The sequence below is a fragment of the Astyanax mexicanus genome, chromosome 19, assembly GCF_023375975.1.
Source record: "Astyanax mexicanus isolate ESR-SI-001 chromosome 19, AstMex3_surface, whole genome shotgun sequence".
NCBI classification, from domain to species: domain Eukaryota; kingdom Metazoa; phylum Chordata; class Actinopteri; order Characiformes; family Acestrorhamphidae; genus Astyanax; species Astyanax mexicanus.
The window spans coordinates 29325730-29347010 of NC_064426.1; the positions used below are offsets into that span (position 1 = coordinate 29325730).

General features: G+C 35.0%; 2 protein-coding genes across 3 annotated transcripts; one reads left to right on the forward strand and one right to left on the reverse strand.

The window, feature by feature from the left end:
* Positions 1-1188: 1188 nt before the first annotated feature.
* Positions 1189-5979, forward strand: spc24 (SPC24 component of NDC80 kinetochore complex). Of its 2 annotated transcripts, none has more exons than XM_007234906.4 (6): positions 1189-1267; positions 2064-2267; positions 2911-3055; positions 4109-4213; positions 4594-4670; positions 5475-5979. In XM_007234906.4, exons 2-6 carry the CDS (start codon positions 2093-2095, stop codon positions 5579-5581), a joined length of 609 nt encoding a protein of 202 aa, XP_007234968.1. In that variant the 5' UTR covers positions 1189-1267; positions 2064-2092; the 3' UTR covers positions 5582-5979. The 2 variants fall into 2 exon arrangements, with proteins under 2 accessions (XP_007234968.1, XP_015457256.1); XM_015601770.3 differs by having other exon boundaries at positions 1257-1338.
* Positions 5980-10659: 4680 nt separating this feature from the next.
* Positions 10660-16473, reverse strand: s1pr5a (sphingosine-1-phosphate receptor 5a). Its single transcript, XM_022673649.2, has 2 exons — positions 16328-16473; positions 10660-12375 (listed from the first exon to the last, which is right to left on the reverse strand). Exon 2 carries the CDS (start codon positions 12174-12176, stop codon positions 10977-10979), a length of 1200 nt encoding a protein of 399 aa, XP_022529370.1. The 5' UTR covers positions 12177-12375; positions 16328-16473; the 3' UTR covers positions 10660-10976.
* Between the last annotated feature and the right edge of the window lie 4808 nt (positions 16474-21281).

A 21281-nucleotide genomic window follows, 5' to 3' on the forward strand; every position in this document is an offset into this window, starting at 1 on the left:
AAATTCGCAACTGCAGCTAGAGCTTCGCACCCGCAGCAGAGAAGGTGAATGAGAGGATTTTTAGCTCCACAGTGAAAAACACCCACTGTCACATTTACAACCTCACAAATTCAATGTGATTTTTGGTCTGACCCAGCTTAAGCCATTTGAGCAGTACTGATTCACACATTCAAGAGATTGGATTTACAAATTAAAAAATATATATTTATATATAATTAAAATATTTTTTCGCATTCGTACATTTGAATTATTATTAATATTACTTTCTGTTTCAAGTTTGCACATTCCAGTTAATTTGTGGATTTGGATTTTTGTGCATGTAGTTGTTTAAACGCAGTTACAAGTTTCAGTACATTTGTGACTTCTGTTTTACAAACTCAAAATCTTTATGACCCTTTTTTGACTCCATACATTTTTCCATTGACAACTCACGTTTAGTGAATGTTACAAATAAAAGACAAATTTCATTCAACATGTGCGTGTATTTTTTTTTATAATGAAGTGTACCACGTGTGCTAAAAAGTGCCCTTCCCCCCCAGCACTTGCCCCCCCAAAATGTCTGTGCATGCCACTGAGTTAAACGACTAAAATATCAAATAAAAAATAGTAACTAATTACTTATCCATGTTTGTTTTTATCTTAGAATGTATAATAAAGATTATAGAAAAAAAAAAATAATAGAAAAATACTATTACTGCTAATCAGAGGCTGTAAAAAAACTTCATACACAGTCTATGCTGCTAATGCTGGAAATAGAGAGAGCATGTATAAAAGTCTTATAACTGGAGTTTAAAAGCTTAAATATATTGTTTGATAGTAAAACATTTAAAAAAAATTGTTCTATGTTAAAGAAAATAAGTATAATTTCAGTATAAAAACTATAAAATATTTATAAACTCTTGATTTTGATCAATTTCTCCATAGGAACCTATTCATTTTGGTCTCACTCGGGAGCTCCCTCCCTTTTAAGTGGGCAATCTCCTCTTCATCAGAGACTCTGTGGGATTTGCGCTACCAAAAAGTAGGAGTCCATTTCTTTTGCCTGATAGTAAATGATAAAATATTAGGAATACGTGAAAATACATATTGGTCACTTGTATTTAGTGCCTCATATTTATGACATGTTTAATAATGTACGTATTTGCGGATAAAGTTTGATATTTATTTGCGTTTATTTGTATTTTTGTACTAAATTATTATGCAGGCAGACTCCGCAAAGCGCGGGAATGAGCGGCCCGGTTTGAAAACAGAGCTGCAGAAGGGGAAGGTATGAAGCGTTTAGAGGAGATTTGCTGTGAAATGTATCGGATTTAAAGGAGGAAAACACAATTTAATGAAGTAAAAATAGTCGTGGACGTGCCGGGAATTTAGTACCACCGTCGTGCTTTTAGAGAACAATACAGAAACAGTGATATATAGCTTAGCTTAGCTAAATAAGTAACTACCTTTACAACCATGGCAGCTAACGTCTACTGTGTAACAGCTGGAGTAGCTAGGTAGCTAGCTGGGTTAACACTGTATCCATTTGTTCTGTAATATAGTTAGCTAGCTAAGCTACAGTATTTAGCCTAGTTAGTGTAATTTCAGACAAACAAAGTATTTTAGTTATTTATGTTAATATACCTTTATTTTTGTGTATATTAGCTAAGCTAGCTAGTTGTGTTAAATAGGAAGGGTAGCTAACTAACTTTGTGTAACGTTAAGGCTCTGTCACAATAGCTGTTTTTGGACAGTATAAGCTCAATAAGGCACACATTTAATTTGATGTAATAATAGCAGAATAATGCATTAACTCCCTATAAACAAGCAGTGAAAATTTAGTTGAGAATATTGGATACATAGCGTTTGATATATAACATTGGATATATAACGCAAGCAATCTTGGTTTTGGAGTGACCGAAGTTGACACCCCATTCACATCAATCATTCTTTATTTTAACTCGGGAATAACGTTACATTAAGGATTTCTCCTCTCTTAGTAAAAATCGATGGACAATATTTATATTTCAGTTTAATCTAAGTGTAATTTAGGGGTTTATGTTTTGTTTCTTTTCTGTTCTCAGGAACTTTGTAAACTCAGCAAGAGGAGAACATGCTACAGAACGACGCTTTACATTATGTTGACCTGGAGAACACAGGAGAGGCGCTCATCGAGCTCATTGAGAGCAGTAAAGCTGAAGATGCTCTGAGGGCAGCGAGGAACAAGCAGCAAGCTCTGTTTGACCACCACACAGAGGCCAAGAGGACGGTCACTCACCTCTTAAACAGTTAGTAATTCTTTGGATAAAATCTAAATATGCAGAAGTACAATATACAGTATTATTTACTCATTATTTACTCAAAGTGCCTTACTAACCATGACAGGTGGTGCAGTGAGTAATACATATACTGTATGTAATATGTAAATATAAGCATATCTATACACACCTCTTCTAATTTTATTTGTTTTCTTTTATTTAGTGGGTTTTTGTTTTTACATTCTAAATTTAATATTAAAGACATTAAGCTATACAGGAACACGCAAAATGTTTTTGCATACAATAAATAAAAAGAAAATAAATAAGTAGTGTAATACACATTGTGATGGTAATTTTAATTTATAACTGCTCTTTCTAGCTCTTTCTTAACTATGATGCTAGGAAAGACATACAGTGGCACCCCTGGTTTGTTACTGTGAATTATATTGTATTTTGGAAGTTTAAAAAAATACACTTTTCTTTAATAAATAAAACAAGATTACCTTTTTATTTCCACCTTTTGCAGTTTCAAAAAAAAAAAAAGTTTAGAAGCAAACAACAGATTTTTTTCTTTGCTTTCCAACATTTTCATGAAACTGTAGATTTTACAATAAATTAAGAATGGAGTTTTTGCTGATAATACTAATTGATCTCTCTCTTATAAAACTTATAGGCCTGGTGCAGTCTGAGGAGTTTGTAGGCCATAAGCTTCTGGGCATGGAGAGTCAGAAGAGTCAGATGATGCGAGAGCTGGAGAGTGTGGAGCAGGAGGTGCAGCTGAGTCTGAGGAAGAGCCACACGCTGGACTCAGAGATACAGTATCCTTCTGTTACATGATGCCGTTTTCTGCAACTATTTACCATAACATAACATGCAACATGTACACTCTGAACCTGTGGGTAAAAAGCTGTGGAACTGATGGGAATAGCACTTTCAATTCAGTTCAATTCAGTTTTATTAATATAGCGCTTTTTACAACAAAAGTAGTCACAAAGCAGCTTTACAGAGAAAACAGGTCTACGCCTCTTATGAGCAGAACCACAGAGATGCCAATTATTGTAGTGACAAAAGTGGCAAGTAAAAACTCCCTTTAAGAGAAAGAAACCTTAGGAGAAACCAAGACTCAGTCAGAGGAACCCACCCCACTAATCGCTGTAGTCACAGATGTATAAGATCACTGTAGCGTCTTTAGTCGACTGCCCTTACAATTTTTAACAGTAATAATGTTAAAGTAAGTTAAAGTAAAAAATATATATTTGAATTTGAAACGAGCTCCTCTACTGGAATTAGAACTGGACAGCAATTCAATATAAATATACATTGTGGTATAAATGTTTCAATAATGTAATGTGATATTTCCAATTTTTGTTTGTTCAGATCGACATTAAAATTATTTATTGTCAGCAGAAAATTTTAGTAATATTTTTTTTATCATATCATGCAGCCCCAATTGGAGATATCATTGGTGTGGGCAGTTGTGTACTGGAATAGGATTAGAACTGAAAAAATGCCACTAGCAATATTAATGACTTGTTATGACTTGAATCACTTACTTCTTGTGAAATCCGCTTTAAAATAATCTCTTATTAATCTCGATTAATAATGTAAAATGTATTATACAGAAAATATAATTTTTTCCCCCCAATAGCTTACAGACCTCCTGTCAAGTTACGTCCTAATAGTATGTAGCACAATGATCGTAAGATTGGGTAAATGACCTCAGTCTACATTAGAATATGTGAATGTTTTTGTCCCCCAAATAACCTGGCCAACTGATGACATTGAGCACCCAGAAACAAGTTTCTCTGATGATTTTATACAGTAATTCTTAGCCCAGCTATTCTTGTTTTTTCCTTCATGTAAAATGTCAGATTCCTACAGAATGAGCTGCAGAGACTTAAGGAGAACGAGCAGGAAATACAAACTCTCCAACAGGAAGTGGATGAGGACACCACAGAAGTCATTCCCTCAGCCATGTAAGAAAATAGCCAACAGAACAACAGATCAGTCCGATTTGTTTCAGATGAAGCACTGATTAGGAACCAGATGATGACTAACATAAATTGTGCAGCAACAGAGCTTCTGTCTCTGACTTTACTTTTCCTACAAGGTGCTATGTTGCTAATGAAGGTGTTCTAATAAAATTGAAAGCACTGCTGTATCTGATCCACTTGTACAAGCACAACAAGGTGATGATGATAAAGTATGCAGAGAAACAGAAGAATTGTGATCCTATAGACACTTATACATTGGGTCACTCTATTCCAGTGTATGAATTTAATATCGTACTTTATGTTTGTAGTATGTTGTAGTAAGTTTTTAAATTTCTCTAATATTTTTCCTCTTTGTGTTACAGATACTTGGCTCAACTCTACTTTAAAGTTACCAAAATCAAACTGGAGCTGAACACAGAACCACACATACTGCGGGGAGGTAAACAAACAACCCAAACACATACATATTTTTTGTTTTAATTTTAAATTAACTAATTTATAATAATAGCAGGAATCAACCTGGAAAAGTAATTGGAGTTATTTTAAACAATTCCTAATATTATGTTTTTAATGGTATGTACTTTAACCATACAATTTCAAAGTCAAGGGGAGATTCTACACTGAAATAAATTGTAGTTTACAGCGACCAGATTTCTGCAGATCTATTAGGGTTATCATTATATTCATCTGACATCAGTTGTAAAAAGTTATTTTTTTACAGTATTAATTTTCAGAAACAGTATTTAACCCAGTTTTAAGTTACTATGTAAAAGTTTGATGGCAGGTTGTGTTGGAACCCTGCCCATTATATGTAGCAGTGTTGTGATCTTCTGATCCCACTGTTGTTATTGCACATATTTTTGCTTTTGTTACATTTTACTATTGTTTTGCTTTTTTGTTGATTTGTATTGTATTTATGAAAATTCTATATAAAAAAATACATAAATACATATATTGTTATTTTTATTATTGTTATTATTGTTACTGCTAGTGTTAGTCTAGAAAACTGTTCAGAGTTGTGTGAATTTATAATGAGCAAATCTCTAATTCTCATAGTGAATCTAGTGAATCCCACTAGAGGGAGATATAAACCCATATATTGACCAACCTTTCCTGTCCATCAGCAGATTTCCAGTCTCTGTTACCATTTGAGAATAAACGGGAATGTACTGGGATGTATTTGAAATGTATTTGTATTTGTTTTAACAATAACATTTTTGTTTTGTTTATGTTTTCCCTCAAGCCCATTATGGTACAAATCTGGCAACCCCCATCAACATAGACACATCAACCCGTTCTCCATGTGAGGTCAGTGATGAGCTGTGGAGCCTGGTCAGCACGGACTGGTAGAACTTCACTGGACCATTGGAGAATCCTTGATTTTCTGTCCTTTAGCAAATTTCTTTCTTTTTTTCTAAATATGTGTTGTATATAATAGCCTGAAATGTATGATAGTACTGTGTATGTATGTTTGTGTTATTCCTTTCAGACTTTATGATAATTATATCCCTAATATCGCCATTATCTTATGGACAGTTGCATTTATATGACTTTCCTTCTCTTTAAATTGCACATTTTAATGTTCTGTCTTTTGTATTACTGCTGTTAAATATTAAAATGTTAAAACAGGCATGCTGGTGATTGGTGTGTGAGTGTGGCCCATTAAACCCACCACAAATGTTCTGCCGCCCACAAAAATTGATTGACCATTTTAAATCGGAATAAATACAGCAATACAATACAACCAATTAAGTCTATCAAATTTGTTGATTGGTTTTTAATGTTGTGAACAACCTTGTTTTTAACCATTTATCCCTGCAGGGTAAAACTCGTACAGTAGAAGATAGAAATATTTCAAACAGACTAGTATTAGCACTAATATTAATGAAGCCAGCTTGTTAATCTGTACAATACCTAGGTCTGTCACAATGATTACAATATCTATTTATTGTACTACATACATAAATGACTATACAATACATTTTTAGACATTATATTTACTTGGTGCAAAGAACCAATTTACATCATATGTCTTTTGACTTTGTTTTAAAGCTGATTATTATTTTTTTATTATTTATTTAAGATGCTATAGAAATGTATACGTAGAATTTTCAACAATTAAATGTTCCGTTGTTTTCTATCATTTAATTTATATTATTGCATAACTTATTGGTTTATACTTAAAATTCATTTTACAAAATGGCTACAACTCACCATCAAACCACATGTTGAGTCATGATTATATATGCTAAAATATGTTATAAAGTAATATATATAATATTAATTATTTACTTTACCTTTTTATATTGTCTTTCTTAGTTATGTGTGAATTATTAGAGTTACAATTGTAGAAAAACATTTACCTCACAATATGGCACTTAATTTTCACACATCTCTGTTGGGGACAAGCATTTATGTGTTGCTTAGAATATTAAATAAAACAATTATTGGTAAATTTATTCATTTTTAAAATAACTTGTTTCTCTTTTAGCATTTATTTTAAATAAGCCCCTTTTTTCAGTGTATATATATATTTTTAAATTATTTAAAGACTCAGTGCACTTTAAAAGTACTATTTAAATGCATAATTTTATTATTATTATTATTATTATTATTATTATTATTATATATCTGGGGCATAAAATTGCTTGTAAAGTTGTTAATATTTATCACACTTAGTTTAGGGACAATATATTATATAAAAAATTATAATAGTTATTGTGAAAGGCATCACTATCGCAGTACTACGGCAGCCCACTGGGGGCATCACAGCCCACAGGTTGAAAACTGCTTTAAGGTATTAAACGTAATAAGGGAACAATAAAGAGAAAACATTTATTAAATGTGATCTGTGGTGTACTTTCCAGTCATCACTGTTGATTACATTAATCAAAGTCAAATCAACTTTTTTCCCCACCGCTTTAATCTATTTTCCATGAGTAAGATCACCACCAGCTAATGGCCCATTCATCAACCACTGGACAGAACTAAATGATCCGAGAAGGATTGGATGTGCTAACGCTGTAAAGTACTCACAGTTCCTTATCCTGATGTTATTAAGTCACAGGATCTTCCTTTACATCACTGCCAGACTGAGGCTAGACTGGTCAATGACGCAAAGCCCTAAGCCTGACCACTGATTCCAGTATGCCTGCTGATCATGTGATCATTTAAACCAGTTGTTTGTTTTGGGGATTTTTTATGATGGTGGTAAGCTTGTCATCATGACTGTTTTTGTTTTTTATTTTTATTTTTTTATTATTTATAACTGTTATTTTTCACATTTTAAGAAACGAAGAAGTTGCTAATTGATAAACATTTGCCCAGTTTAAAACTCTTATTAAGTAGCGATTTATTAATGTTTAAATTCTGATGAGCTAATGATTTGCTAACATTTATGAATATAAATATCCGTTCTGATGCATAAGTGTCCTGTATTAGCATTTGTTAATATTAAAACGTTGATACTGCTTTGTTCACATTTTCTGATCGTTAGTTAAAAATAGATTAATGAAAGTTATAATAAAGTGTTGCAGATTTTGTATATAAAAAATAAGTTAAATATACGAAATAAATGTAAACATGCTAGGGTTGCTACACGAAAATTATATATTGTTCAGTCCTAATGTGTATATATTGTACAATAAGTGCAATATAATGTAATATTCATGACCTAACACATTAAAAAAAAATACTAATGAACTGCAATTGATAAATATTTGCCTGGTTTAAAATTCTTATTAACTAGCAATTTATATATTAAATATTCAAATTCTGATTAGCTAAAGATTTGCTAACATTGCTAAATATGAATATCTGTACTGATAAATAATGTGTCATATGTAAGCATTTGTTAATATTCAAATTCTACTGATCATTAGTTAAAATATATTAATGAAAGTTATTATAAGGTGTTTTTTTTTATTGGACGATATACTGTCCCAGAAGTAATTGCAATAAATTAAATTATCGTCACTGATATAATGGTGACCGACACCATAGTAATGCAAAAACACCCTAATAAAGAGCTTATTCACTTGTAATTAATAAGACTGTTAAGATACTGGATTTTGAATAGAAGAAAATACTTTAAATATACTAAATAAATGTAAACATGCTAAGGTTGCTAAGGTAACACAATTGCCAACAGCACAAATGATAGAGGTTATGCCTTTTAGAGCTACATGAAAATTATATATTGTTCAGCCCTAATGTCTATATATTGTACAATAAGTGTATAATATAATGTAATATTCATGACCTAACACATAAAAAAAATACTAATGAACTGCAATTAATATAAATTGCCTGGTTTAAAATTCTTATTAACTAGCAATTTATTCATGTTTAAATTCAGATTATCTAAAGATTTACTAACATTTCTAAATATGAATATCCATACTGATAAATAAGTGTCATGTCTGAGCATTTATTAATATTCAAATTCTGATGAACTACTGCTTTGTTCACATCTACTGATCAATAGTTAAAAATATATGAATGAAAGTTATTATAAAGTGTTACCCTAAATTATTTTTTTTTTCCAGAAATAATTGCAATAAATAAAATTATCGTCACTGATATAATGATAACACAACACCATAGTAATGCAAAACATCCTAATAAAGAGCTTATTGACTTAACATTAATACTGGATTTTGTTTGTATATAAGAAAATACGTTAAATATACTAAATAAACGTAAACATGCTAAGATTGCTAAGAAGGTAAAACAGTGGCTTACAGCACAAATGATTGAGGTTATGCCTTTTAGAGCTACATGAAAAATATATATTGTTCAGCCCTAATGTCTATATATTGTACGATAAGTGTATAATATAATGTTCATGGCCCAGTTAATGGAAACAAAGGAAAGATTTAATACAAACACTGCTATGTCTTTATTGACAATATACATATATACAGTACAATATCATAATTTATAAACAGCTCTCAAAACCAACAAATAATAGCAATACTGTTTTTTTCCCCTTATTCACATAAAAATACATTATACATAATATAAAATTCATAATAATACACACAGGGCTACATAAAGACTGGACATATCATTTTTCAAGCTGCCCCAGAATCATGGCACCGTTCCATACAGTTCATTACTGACGTAAAACTCAGATCTGTTTTTTTAACTTGTTGAGTAACATCCTTTTTGATTGTATCTGCCATAGAGAACAGAACAGGTTTTATATTGTGTGTTTGGAGTCTTTGGAGTCGCTCCAAAAAAACAAGGGGAGTGTTGAGCACCTCTGTTAGCGTGATATTGATTTAACTGGCATGGCTTCCAAAAGTGCACGCTCATAAAATATAAACATAGAGAGGTGATGAGCAACTGTATTTCAGGGATTTTATCTTTTTTTTATCTTATTGAATGTACAGCATTTTCAGAGGAACACTGTAAAGCACTGAAAATATATTATCATATGTTTTACAAAACATATCTTGTGTAACAGCCTGAAAATTTACAGTGTGCCAGATAACCTCGAGGGCTGTAGCTACAGTAGCATATCCTGCCACTGTCTCACTTCTTTGGCAGTTCTTGCTCATCGTAATAAGTGCGTGTTGCTTCAAGTTCTGATTGATTTAAAGAGAAAACAGGCTCCCAGCTGTCAACTGAACAACTGGCAACAATCGTAGTAAATCAGAAAAACTGAAAACCTTCCAGGATGTTTGTATCCATTGTTTTAATGCCTTTAAGGGGTTGCTGAGTCCAATGTTTCTTTCTAATATTAATTTACAAGAGCTTCATAATTAGTTCAGTTAGGCCTAGAGATATATTTGCTGTTTCACTGTTGTGAAAATATTCGTTCACATTCAGTACTTAGGCTTATACTATGTGCTACGTGTTACTGGAGGCTTCCACTAGAGGCCTCCACTTGCCACAGCAGCAGAGACACATCAGACAGTATACATACATGAATAAGATGTTCTTCATAGTCTATTCAGTTCACTCAGTGGCGATCTTTGCAAAAGAAAACAAAATTATTGCCCCCTATTATTGTTATGTGTACTACACCTTGGATTGGGCAATATGAAATTATTCTCTGGTGTCATCCTAAATTTGTTATTGTGATAAATAATTCACATCTCAGAGAATGTTACGTATTTGCTTTACAAGCACGCTGACACACCAATCGCTTATAGATTTGATTTTAGAGGACTAAGTGTAATTAGTCCTGATTGACTGGATGAAGTGCAGCACATTTGGAATAAAATCACTGTTTATTTAAAAAAAAAATGTAGTATTAAATTTGCTATGTCTTCATGTGATAAATCTGAAAATTTATTTCTAAATATTGTGATAAAATATATTTATCACAATATATATCGCCCAGCCACTTTAACATCTGAAGATGTGCACCTCCACACTGAAAGGACGCAGGATAGATGAAGCCACACTCATGCATGCATAAGTTTTTCTATTGGTCTGTTAATCAAGAATTTTTGACACAGTGTAAGGGACAGTTTGCCGGTTCAAATTATGTAGTAGACTAAAAATCTAAGAAAAAATGGAGACACTTGTTTTTCATTAGACAACGACGATATGCGTACGTGACTGCAGTTAAAGCAGTTAACAGCAAGTATATCTCTACCCTTTAAAGGAAACACCTTCAGTACAGTCTGTGCAGTCTCTGACCTCCTGTCAAGGCACTTTTGACTCTACTACATCATATAGTCCATAGTATAACGTGTAAGAGTCTTGACACAAATGTCAAAAGTCTCTAAACTCACGTCTTTGACATTTTGGGATAAATCGTCTTTATCGTGGTTGGAGTAAAGTTTCCGGAGGAGACTGTTGTCTCCAGTCCCTCCAGCCTGTGCGACGGCACTTCCGTCTTACTCGTGCTGCACTCCAAGAAGGGTATTCCGAACTTCTTCAAGTGTCCATCTTTAGTCAGCAGACAGTAGCTGCAGAGCAGTTTCAGGATGGCCTTGTACATGTCTTTACTGGTTAGCGTGTAGATGATGGGGTTGAGCAGTGAGTTGATCATAGCGATACCCAGGAAGTAGTCCGCCTTAAAGAGCACCTCGCAGCTTTGGGCTGGGCAGCAAAAGTCCAACAAAAGGAGAATAAAGAGGGGCAGCCAGCAGGCGATGAAGACCCCCAGCACGATGGTGACGGTTTTCAACAGAGCCATGTACTTCTGAGACCTCTTGGCCGAACCTTTGCGCTGAGGGCCGCAGCCGAGTCGCTTGGTGTTGGACTTTACGACGTGGAAGATGCGGACGTAGAGCACCACGATCGCCAGTAAGATGGCGGTGAAAACTGTGATGCAACAGAGGATGAAGCTCTTGGAATAGAGCGGCAGGACTGTGGAACACTGCTCCAGGTTACCCATGCAGTTCCAGCCCATAATGGGCAGCACACCCAAGAAGACAGACAACACCCAGCTCACACCAATCAGGGCGAACATTCGTCCACGCTTGGCCCCCTGGTAGGGCTTCATCCGCACCATTGTGACATGCCGTTCGATGGCGATGGCCAGCAGGCTGATGATGGATGCAGCCAGCGTTATGAAGACTCCTCCTTCTCTCAGGAACCACTGGACTGGGGTCATTTTGAGAGTGTTGGCACCTGACGTTACAATGTTCACCATGTAGGTGAATCCTGCCAACAAGTCTGAGAAAGTCAAGTTGCCCAGCAGGTAGTACATGGGCACGTGGAACTTTTTATTCTTCCAGATTGCTACAAGAACCACAGCGTTCTCCAGAACAATAAGCAGACAGATAATGAGGAACACGATGGCTTCAGGTTTCAGGCCATCCCTGTACTTGTTCTTGTTCAGCTTTCCAGTAAAGTTGTAGTGCTCCACAATAACCTCGTTGCTCTGGTACTCCCGAAACATTCTGAATAGGTATCCCGCAGCCGGGGTCAGGGGAGCCGCCGTCGGATGCGCAGCAACATAGGCAGCGTGCGATGCTTCCATACTTTTCACCAAGCTTTCTTTAGCTTCTCTGCTTACATACTAGTCCTTAGAGGAATCATGGTTCCACCACAAGATGGAAGCAGTAAATCCACAAATTGTTGAGGCTTTGCTCGGCAGATCGGTTGTCGCTCCTTGTTTCCTGCTGGCTCAGATCACTTTGGCTGCTGGAACTCTGGAGGTCTGGGTTTTTAAGGGGAACCTGGAAGAATAAGAAAGAAAATAATTGAATAAATAATAGGTAAAATAATCCATGGTACAAAAAAAGGGTTTGAATATGAATTTAAGATGTTAGAAGGCACTGTAAAGTTTTTATTTAATGTTTTTATACATTCTGGTAACGTCTTTGCAATGTTTTGTAGTTTTAAGAATAATACTTTTAACGTTTCCATAAAGTTAGTATTCGTCTGTCTGGGAACATTAGGTTGGCTATGTGAGAGACGTTCTAATAATGTTAATAATGTGATGCAAATAATATTTATTATGTCACTGTCACATGTTTTCAGAACATTTCTGGAACATTATTTTTGTAATGTCACAGATTAACCTTCCTGGAACCTTTTCAAACACGTCAAACTATAACCCCACTTGTACGTCAATATGCAGTTAAACTTTTGAAAGCTGGACTGGGTAACTTTTTGTGGATGTAATGATGACATCTGACAAATAACAAATATTGTTAATGAATGTAGATTATTTAAGCAATGATACACAAGAGGGAGTGCTATAACATTTAATATTGGCACTGTGGCTTTAAGCCTACAACAGGCAGTACAGCAGAGACAATAGTACACATACAACATTATCGCACAAACTTTGAGTGTATTATTGCGCTTATACCACAGTTTCATTATCACTGTTTATCCAAAGATTTGCGTTGAAGAGAAATGAGAAAATACAATCTGTTTGGTTATAAAAACTCTGCGAGTTAAAATAGTTCCATTGCTGCTCTGTTTGTAGCTGCACTGTTTGGCTTGTAAGCGCTGCATCGTTGCTAGGTTACCTGTATGTGGCGGAATTACATATGGAGAGCTTTGGTTGCATTGCGTTACCGGCTGATAATGGTACTCACAGAACTCCTCTCAGCCAATCACATTGCAGGGTCGAAACTAATTGTGGTATAATTGTGATTAAACATTATTTATGACTAATTATATTTTATTTTTGTTTCACTACAAAATTACTAGCAACTGAACTTTTAACACGTTTAATGCTTTGCATGATTTTTACAGCTGGGAAATTCAGCAGTATATACTTCGTATTCTAGTATTGTAGCTAAAGTATACGCATTTAGACCACGATTTTAAAGATAAACAAAGAGGAGCCAAACCAGAAAAAAGGAAAAGAGAAAAAGTAATAACTCCTGCTCGGCAGGTAACTGCGATTACTAACCAAACTGTGAGTTTAATGAGGAGGAAAAGAAGATGGGTGTGTTCTCCATCTCAGCAGGTAAAGCCCTCCAGCAAAACAACGAGAAAAGTTCTCACAGTTTAACCATTTAAACCCGAGATACTGACTCTGCGGGGTTACTTCATCACACAGCACTGAGAAAAAACCTTTAGCTATGAAGGAATGTGCAGCTAACAAATATATTTTACACTGATAATGAAAGGATCATCTATAATTTATTATTTCAGAGCTAAAAACAATCTGAATTAACGATACTTAATTGTACTACTAACCAACATTTTAAACCATGCACTGTATAAATAAGTGTGCCAAAGCAGTATTACACCGACAGCTAGCTAAAATATCATCATAAGAAACCTCTGGAAAGTTTAACTATATAGATGCATGTGTTTTTATTTTGCTGGCTATAATGGTAACTGGTATCATGCATCCCATTAAAGTCCTCTTCTTTTTTGCAGGACATTTTATTACATATTAAACTGTTAAGACACATTTAGATTGTGTCCTATATTTAACAGCTTTAATTCATTCTGAGCTTAAATAAATAATTAATAAATGTACAAGGTTGTACAATAGCTTAAATAGTGCTTCAAATGAGTTTTTAGACTATTTTGTTAGATAAAATACCATTTTGAGAAGTAAAAACTTGTGTTTCCTAATTAAAACTTGTTTGCTAATAAGAACTTACTTGATGCATCCCATTAGAGAGCACTATGCAACTTTCCTGCAAGACGTTTTAAGCTGAATCCTATTAGAAAACCATCACATTATCTAGTTATCAGAATCAGTCTAGTTATCAGATCATCTATAAAACTGCTTATTGTTAAGCAGCCTTAATTCTGAGCTTAAATTATGAATATAATGTTTAACTTCTAAAAAATATATATAGTTTTACAGTGGCTTAAGCCCTGCACTGTAAATTATGTGTCAAAACAGTATAAAGCCATCAGTCTGGCTCAGAAACTTGTGTTTTTTATTTTAATTAAAACATGAATAATTTTGCTGTGGCTTTCTGGGTCATATTGGCTTTATGAGACCACTGGCTACTTTCCTGCAGGACATTTTAAGCTAAACCCCATTAGAAAACCATAGCATTAGCAATCGACCAGAATAAGTGAAACTGTTTTAAGAAAACATTTACATTGTGATATTAACCAGCCTAACTTCTGAGCTAGAATGATGATCAACATAAAATTAATTCTTTTGACAAACGTACATGTTTCACAGTGGTTTAAGCTCTGTACTGTAAATAGTGGGTCAAATCAGTATATTCATCATAAGAATCAAAAATCTCATGGAAAGAGGTAAAGGGGGCATAGAAACCTGTGCTTTTTAAAAAGACAAAGAATTAAAATAATGTTGCTATTTGATATATGATACTAACCAGCTTGACGTCTGAGCTTAAATACGAAAATTATAGACATAATACATAAGAGCTAATAAATATACTGGGTTTTACAGTGTTAAAAACAGTTTTAGAGAATTGACTCAACAAAACTCATCAATAAAACTCAGAACATAGAAACATATGTTTCTTAACTAAAATGTTAATAATTTTGCTTAATCATGGACATTAACTTTATGGATCCCATTAGAGACCACTAACTGCCTTTCTGCTGGACATTTCTATCTAGATACCATTAAAAATCATCACATTATGTATCATAATTAATCAGAAATCACAACCAGCTTGACGTCTGAGCTTAAATGCTTAAATTATAGACATAATACATAAGATATAATAAATGTACTTGGTTTTACAGTGTTAAAACAGTTTTAGCTCAACAATCAGTTCAACAAAACTCATCAGCAAAAGACATAGAAACTTGTGTTTCTTAACTAAAACCTGAATCATTTTGCATAAAAATAAAAATTGACTTCATGGATCCCATTAGAGACCACTAACTGCTTTTCATCACATTATCTGCCTGAATTAATCACACATCACCAATGAAACTGTTAGGACACATTTACAGTACTGTGCAGAAGTTTTAGGCACCTGTGGGTATTTCAGTAAAGAAAAAGCTTCTTATCTGTGCAGTAAGTGTTTATTAGCTCAGTAAAACACTAGTATTACAATAAATACAAACAGCAATTTTACACAAAGCATTGCTTTTACATCCCTGTGTTTTACCTTAAAACATCTCCTAATCTCTTCTCCTCATCTGAGCTTAATAGAGTTATTTCTAGTTCTCATATCTCATAGCAACAACTGGTTTGGTAAATTTGATAAATTAGTACATTTGGTAAATCAGGTGAGCTGCTGACGGAACTGAACATAGTATACACATGCTGGCTGAGGGAAATCATCCAGGAGAAATCTGGAACTACACTTTGTTCTTCAGCTTGGCTCACAGGATATAACATACAGTACTTAGTTAAAAATGAGAAATCCTTGTTACGTTTTACTGTATGTATGTTTATTTGCATCTGTTTAAATCATATGTGGTGCTTTTTTTTTAGGTAAAAACACTTATAATGCTGAGATAAATGGATTAGTGTAGTTTGCTTTGGTGCCTAAAACTTTTACACAGTACTGTACATTGTGATATTAAGCATCTTGGCCTCTGAGCTTGAGGTCTCCATATAATAAGTAGTGTTCAGTTATAAATAAACTGTATTAAAAGTAGTCCAATGACCAATTTACAGTTTTTAAGTACTATCCAGAAAGAATACAGTAATACACAAAGTAATCTTCCTAGTTTTAAACAGAAGCGAGTTAGTACAGAATGAACTCCACGTACCTCAGTAGTGTTTTTAGTAGTTTCCAGTGGTTTCCAGTGGTTGTGAGTAGTGAGTAGTGAGTGAGCTGTAGCCCCCGGGTGCTCGCGCTCTGCCTGCTCTGACAGACTGAGCTGAGGAGCAGGGGTGCTGAGGGGGGTGTTACTGCTGCAGGATCAGACTTGCAGTGGGCCGGTCCTGGGCTGGTCCTCCTCTCCCTCCCTCTTCTACGCTTGGCTGCTTATGCGGCTCCCAGAAGGTGAAAATGAATTGCCCCTGGCTTGCTGGTGGGAGGGCTGGGGTGGGCCAGGGGGAGTGGAAGGGGTGAAATTAACCTCCCTGGTGTAATCATTACTACAAAGGCGAAGGTAAAGCTGAAGAGAGTGAATGCTTTGTGTGAAAATGAAGTGAAACAATGACAGATGTTTGATGAAAATGACACTTCAGTACTCAGAAACTTGCTGGAAGTCTTGTGCTGTTTTGCTGTTTCTAACCACTGCTGTGTCACCTCACCCACACACACACAAGAGAAATATTGCTCTGCTGTTGAGTGTGTGTGTGTGGGTGTGTTTGTGAAAGTGGGTGGGTGTGTACCAATGTATGTAATCCCCTTAAGGCATGGTGTTGGTTTGAGGCAACAAACCACTTTTTTATTTTTTGTAATTGTCATAAAACTGTATTTTTCCTTTTGCAGCCTCAGGGCAACATTGTGTAATTCTGAATTAGTTAGATATTCATATAATAACTCTAAAGCAGTGTGGGTTATTATTTTCCTTCCAAAAATATATATGCCTTTGAGGGTTAAAATATACAGCTAATTCTAAAGAAGTTGGGACTCATCTCATCTTTTTAACATCAGTCTATAAAAAAAAAACCTCACATCTGGAAAGTGAGGAGACCAATTGCTGGAGTTTTGGGGAGATGGGAAGTGAGATGGGAGGATTTTATCTGCTAAACTAACAGACCTGGGACATTTTAGCTGGATTCATTATGGACTTAATATTTTCTACTTGTGAAAGTCAATAAAATCCTTCAGAAAGGCCAGTTCAGCACCTGGACTCCTCCAGTATGTGGTTTAGTATTGCTAAAATATTCAAGGGCTTTCTTAAAGGAGAACTCCGGTGAAAAATAGGTTTTGGTGTAGTAAAACATGATAAAAAGTCTTTACATTTGATAATTAGCACACCTCCGTTCTCACACAGCGTTCAGAAATCCAGAAATTTAAACAGTTTGTACAAACACCCTTTAGACTGGGTGACACAGGACATAATTTGGCCTAATAAATTGCTTTTTCCATCGTTATCCAGCTCAAAGTAGCTCCACACCTCCTTGCTAGAATCCAGAGAGCCCTGACATTTAAAAAAAGTGCACAAGAAGCTTATTAAAAACCACTGTTTACATCCTATAAAGCTAGCTTCTGTTCTGTGCACCGCCATCACTGTACTGATAATGACCTAGACATATATATATGTACATAGACTCCGCAAAGCATAGCAGCCAGCGCCATGAGTCAGGCTATGTGGAATCTATGTATATATGTCTGTCATTAAGTTATTAAAGTCTTGTTTTAAAGGGCTCTCCAGATTCTAGCAAGGAGGTGTGGAGCTACTTTGAGCCTAAAAAAAAAAAAAAAAAATTGGGGCAAATTATGCCCTGTCTGAAGGGTGTTTGGACAAACTGTTAAAACTTCTGGATCTCGGAAAGCTGTGGGAGAACAAAGGTGTGCTATACATTAAAGATAAGTACTTTTTATCATGTTTTACTACACCAAAAGTCCATTTTACACCAGAGTTCTCCTTTAAAAGAGTTGTTTTAGAAAGTGCCTTTCCAGATGAGTAAGCTGCCAACCAACACCAAAGACACAAATGCCTATAAAGTGTCTATAAAACAAACATTTATTGAAAAAATTTTAGGAGTCTCAGAAAAAAAAACTAAAAAGGAAAGTATTAGTTTTAGATGTATTAGACCTACTCTTATAAGCTCATATGAAAGTAAAAAAAGGTTAGCGCTCACAAAGAGCAAACAACAGCTCGATGTTGATCGTGAGTAATGGTGAATATAGGAATTACGTAAGCAGGAGGTCAGTCTACGCTGGTTGGTAGGTGGACGGCTTTCTTTAAACAGGAACCTCTGTCATTGTGCCTGGAAGGGAGAGGGATTTCCTTGAGAAACACCTATGAGGTCATACAGGGCTGGGTCGGAGTGTGTGCTCGCTCCATAGGGAACACACTGTCCTCACAGCTCCACTGACCACCGTTCCTCTTTTCCACAGAGAGAGAGAGGTTTACAGGAAAATGGAAATGCATGACAGCTTTTATTAGCAGCAGAGCTAATAAAAGCTGTAAATACAAACAGTATGAAGGCCACATTCCAAACATTTTGATGCACATTTGCTGGAATCGCTTTGGAAAACTGTGCTGCTAATTGCTTTTGCTAAACTCAGCAAGGACACTCCTCCTCTGGGACTCTCTCTGATGGCTTCGTGGCTTCACTCCTGACATTTGGTGCCTTGTATGGCTGTCTGCTATTCACCTGTCCTGGAAGGGTCACACTTTTTAAAGCTGTCTGCACATTCTAGTGAATTCCAGTTGGTGGTCAAATGTCAGATTGCTACTAGTGGGCTGGAACCTGCCCTTATGTCCTCCTGGTCTCTTGTCCCACTTGGTCCCAATGCCCACCCACTGACCTAAGAAACCAGCAGACCTACAGAGAACCCACCCCCCACCCCTATCAGTCTGAGTGTCACAGACCCAGCATGTCTCCTCCATCAGCATACAAACCCCTGACAGCTCCTACAGGCACATACAGGGCAGTGGAAGACTCTTTATGACTTTACAGTAACAACCATCAGTTTATACAATAGAGTTTATACAGCTCCTCTAGAGAGTTATCACTGTGACGCGAATGCTCTTCACATGAGGAAGTTCCTAAGAGCCCCCGTTTCAGACGGACACGTATAAACAATTTTCCTTGTTTATGATTGTCCATCCGGTGGTCTCCAGCAGACTGTGGGACCACGCCCCAACTAAAGGCTTCCTGATTTTGTAACTACAGGGAATGCTGGCATCGGTTTTCACTGCAAGCACTGCAAAAAATCTATTGGCAAAGACTAGACAAAATATATGCAAATTAAGACAAATATATGTATATTAAGCAAAAAAATCGGCCAATGGGGTATCTTACAAAAAAGCAAAGTCTCAAAATGAGTGAAATAACACCTAAATTAAGCAAAAAAGTCACTGTGTTTGGACACAAGAATCAGAATAACTTGATTGCTGCTTGATTGTGCTTATGTTGAGTTCAAATTACTTAAAATAAGGTACAAGATTAAGATAACTATCCCTAAAATAAGCAAAATAATCTAACACTTACACAATGCTTAGTAAGACAAAAAGTCTTGACAGAGAAGAGAATAAGATTTATTGCCTTAAATTTAGAAAATTTCACTTGCTAAGATTTAGTTTTTTGCATTGAGTTCAGCAACTCTGTTGTATTACACATAGTTACACACACAATGGTGCTTGAATCCTTATATTAAATTTGTTTCTACTATCCTTTCTGCATAATTACAGCATAAAAAATCATCAGATATCCACACAAACCATAAAAGCAGATTAAATAAACTCAAACAAATGAGAAAAAGACTTAATAATTTCTGAGGAAAAAAAGAGCAGGGCATCTGTGTACTGTATGTGAGTTGATTTTCAAGCAAATGTGAGAACGTGGGCCATGCAGCACGACAACGACCCTACAAGCACCTTTAAGCAACCTTTAAGTCATTCTAACAAAGAAAGGTTTAAGAAGAATAAAGTTAATGCTTTGGAATGGGGCCAAGTCAAACGCCTGGCCTTAATCCAAATTAAAAAGAAATGTTGTGGAAGGATCTGAAGCAGCAGTCCACAAGATTAAAGATACAAGTGTAACAGAGCTGTAGCTGTTTTTTTTTGTTGTTTTTTTTGTTTTTTTTACAGAGGAAAGGGCTAAAATCCCTCCAAGCTGATTTGCAGGACAAATCATCAAAAGTTAGCAGAAATGATTAGTTGCCGTTATTATTGTTGCACAATAATACTTAACACAACTACTCAACGCAGATATGAGTAACATATATATATATATATATATATATATATATATATTTTTTTTTTTTTTCAATAAATAAATGACCAAGTCTAGATTATATACACCTCTAGAAAAAAATTGGGTAACACTTTACTTGGATGGTCCATTTGATGTCCTCTTTGATGCGTAACTGACATTTAACTAACATTCCACTACATGTCTATTAAATGCAAATGAACTAAAAGGTGAAAGTAAATGATTCTTTGTTAAATATAACCCTACATTCAACTCTAACCCAATCTCTAATCTTAACATTTTAGGATTGGGTTTATGTTTAGATTTTAAGCTTAGGTTAAGGTTAGGGTAAGGGTTAGATGTAGGGTTTGATTTTATGGTTGATTAAGGGTTAAGGTTAGGGTTAGATGTAGGGTTAGGTTCTATTTTGAATAATTTACATTCAACATAGGGTTAAGTTCAATTTAATGGACATTCAATTCAGTGTTAGTTGAATGTCAGTTGAGCATCAACAAGGCCATAAAATGGACCCTCCAAGTAAAAACTATTAAGCTTTAACTATGAAGCCATGAACTTCTAGCAGTATAAAAGTAGGTTATCAAGCTCAAACAACTCAAACACCCTACCACCCCTCAGGAAGACACACAGTTAACAACATCACAACGCTGTGTGAGGTGGTAGTGTGTGCTGTTTCAGGCTAGATTTGTTACAGTAACATTTTACTGCTAAAATCAGCACCAACAGCAATTCCCATCAATAACGACATGCCATCTCTATTTGATACTAAAAAATGTCCCACAAACCTGAACTAAAAAATATTTATTTTTTTATTAATACCCTGTGACTTTAATATGACATATCTATTTAAAAAATAAATAAATAACAAAATAAATTACAACATTT

Bases quoted from the DNA above. Each gene is read 5' to 3' on its own strand.
- spc24 (XM_007234906.4), top strand. From the start codon at position 2,093: ATGCTACAGAACGACGCTTTACATTATGTTGACCTGGAGAACACAGGA. The intron at 3,056-4,108 runs GTATCCTTCTGT...GTAAAATGTCAG, and splicing joins ACGCTGGACTCAGAGATACA to ATTCCTACAGAATGAGCTGC. The intron at 4,214-4,593 runs GTAAGAAAATAG...TTTGTGTTACAG, and splicing joins GAAGTCATTCCCTCAGCCAT to ATACTTGGCTCAACTCTACT.
- s1pr5a (XM_022673649.2), bottom strand. From the start codon at position 12,176: ATGGAAGCATCGCACGCTGCCTATGTTGCTGCGCATCCGACGGCGGCT.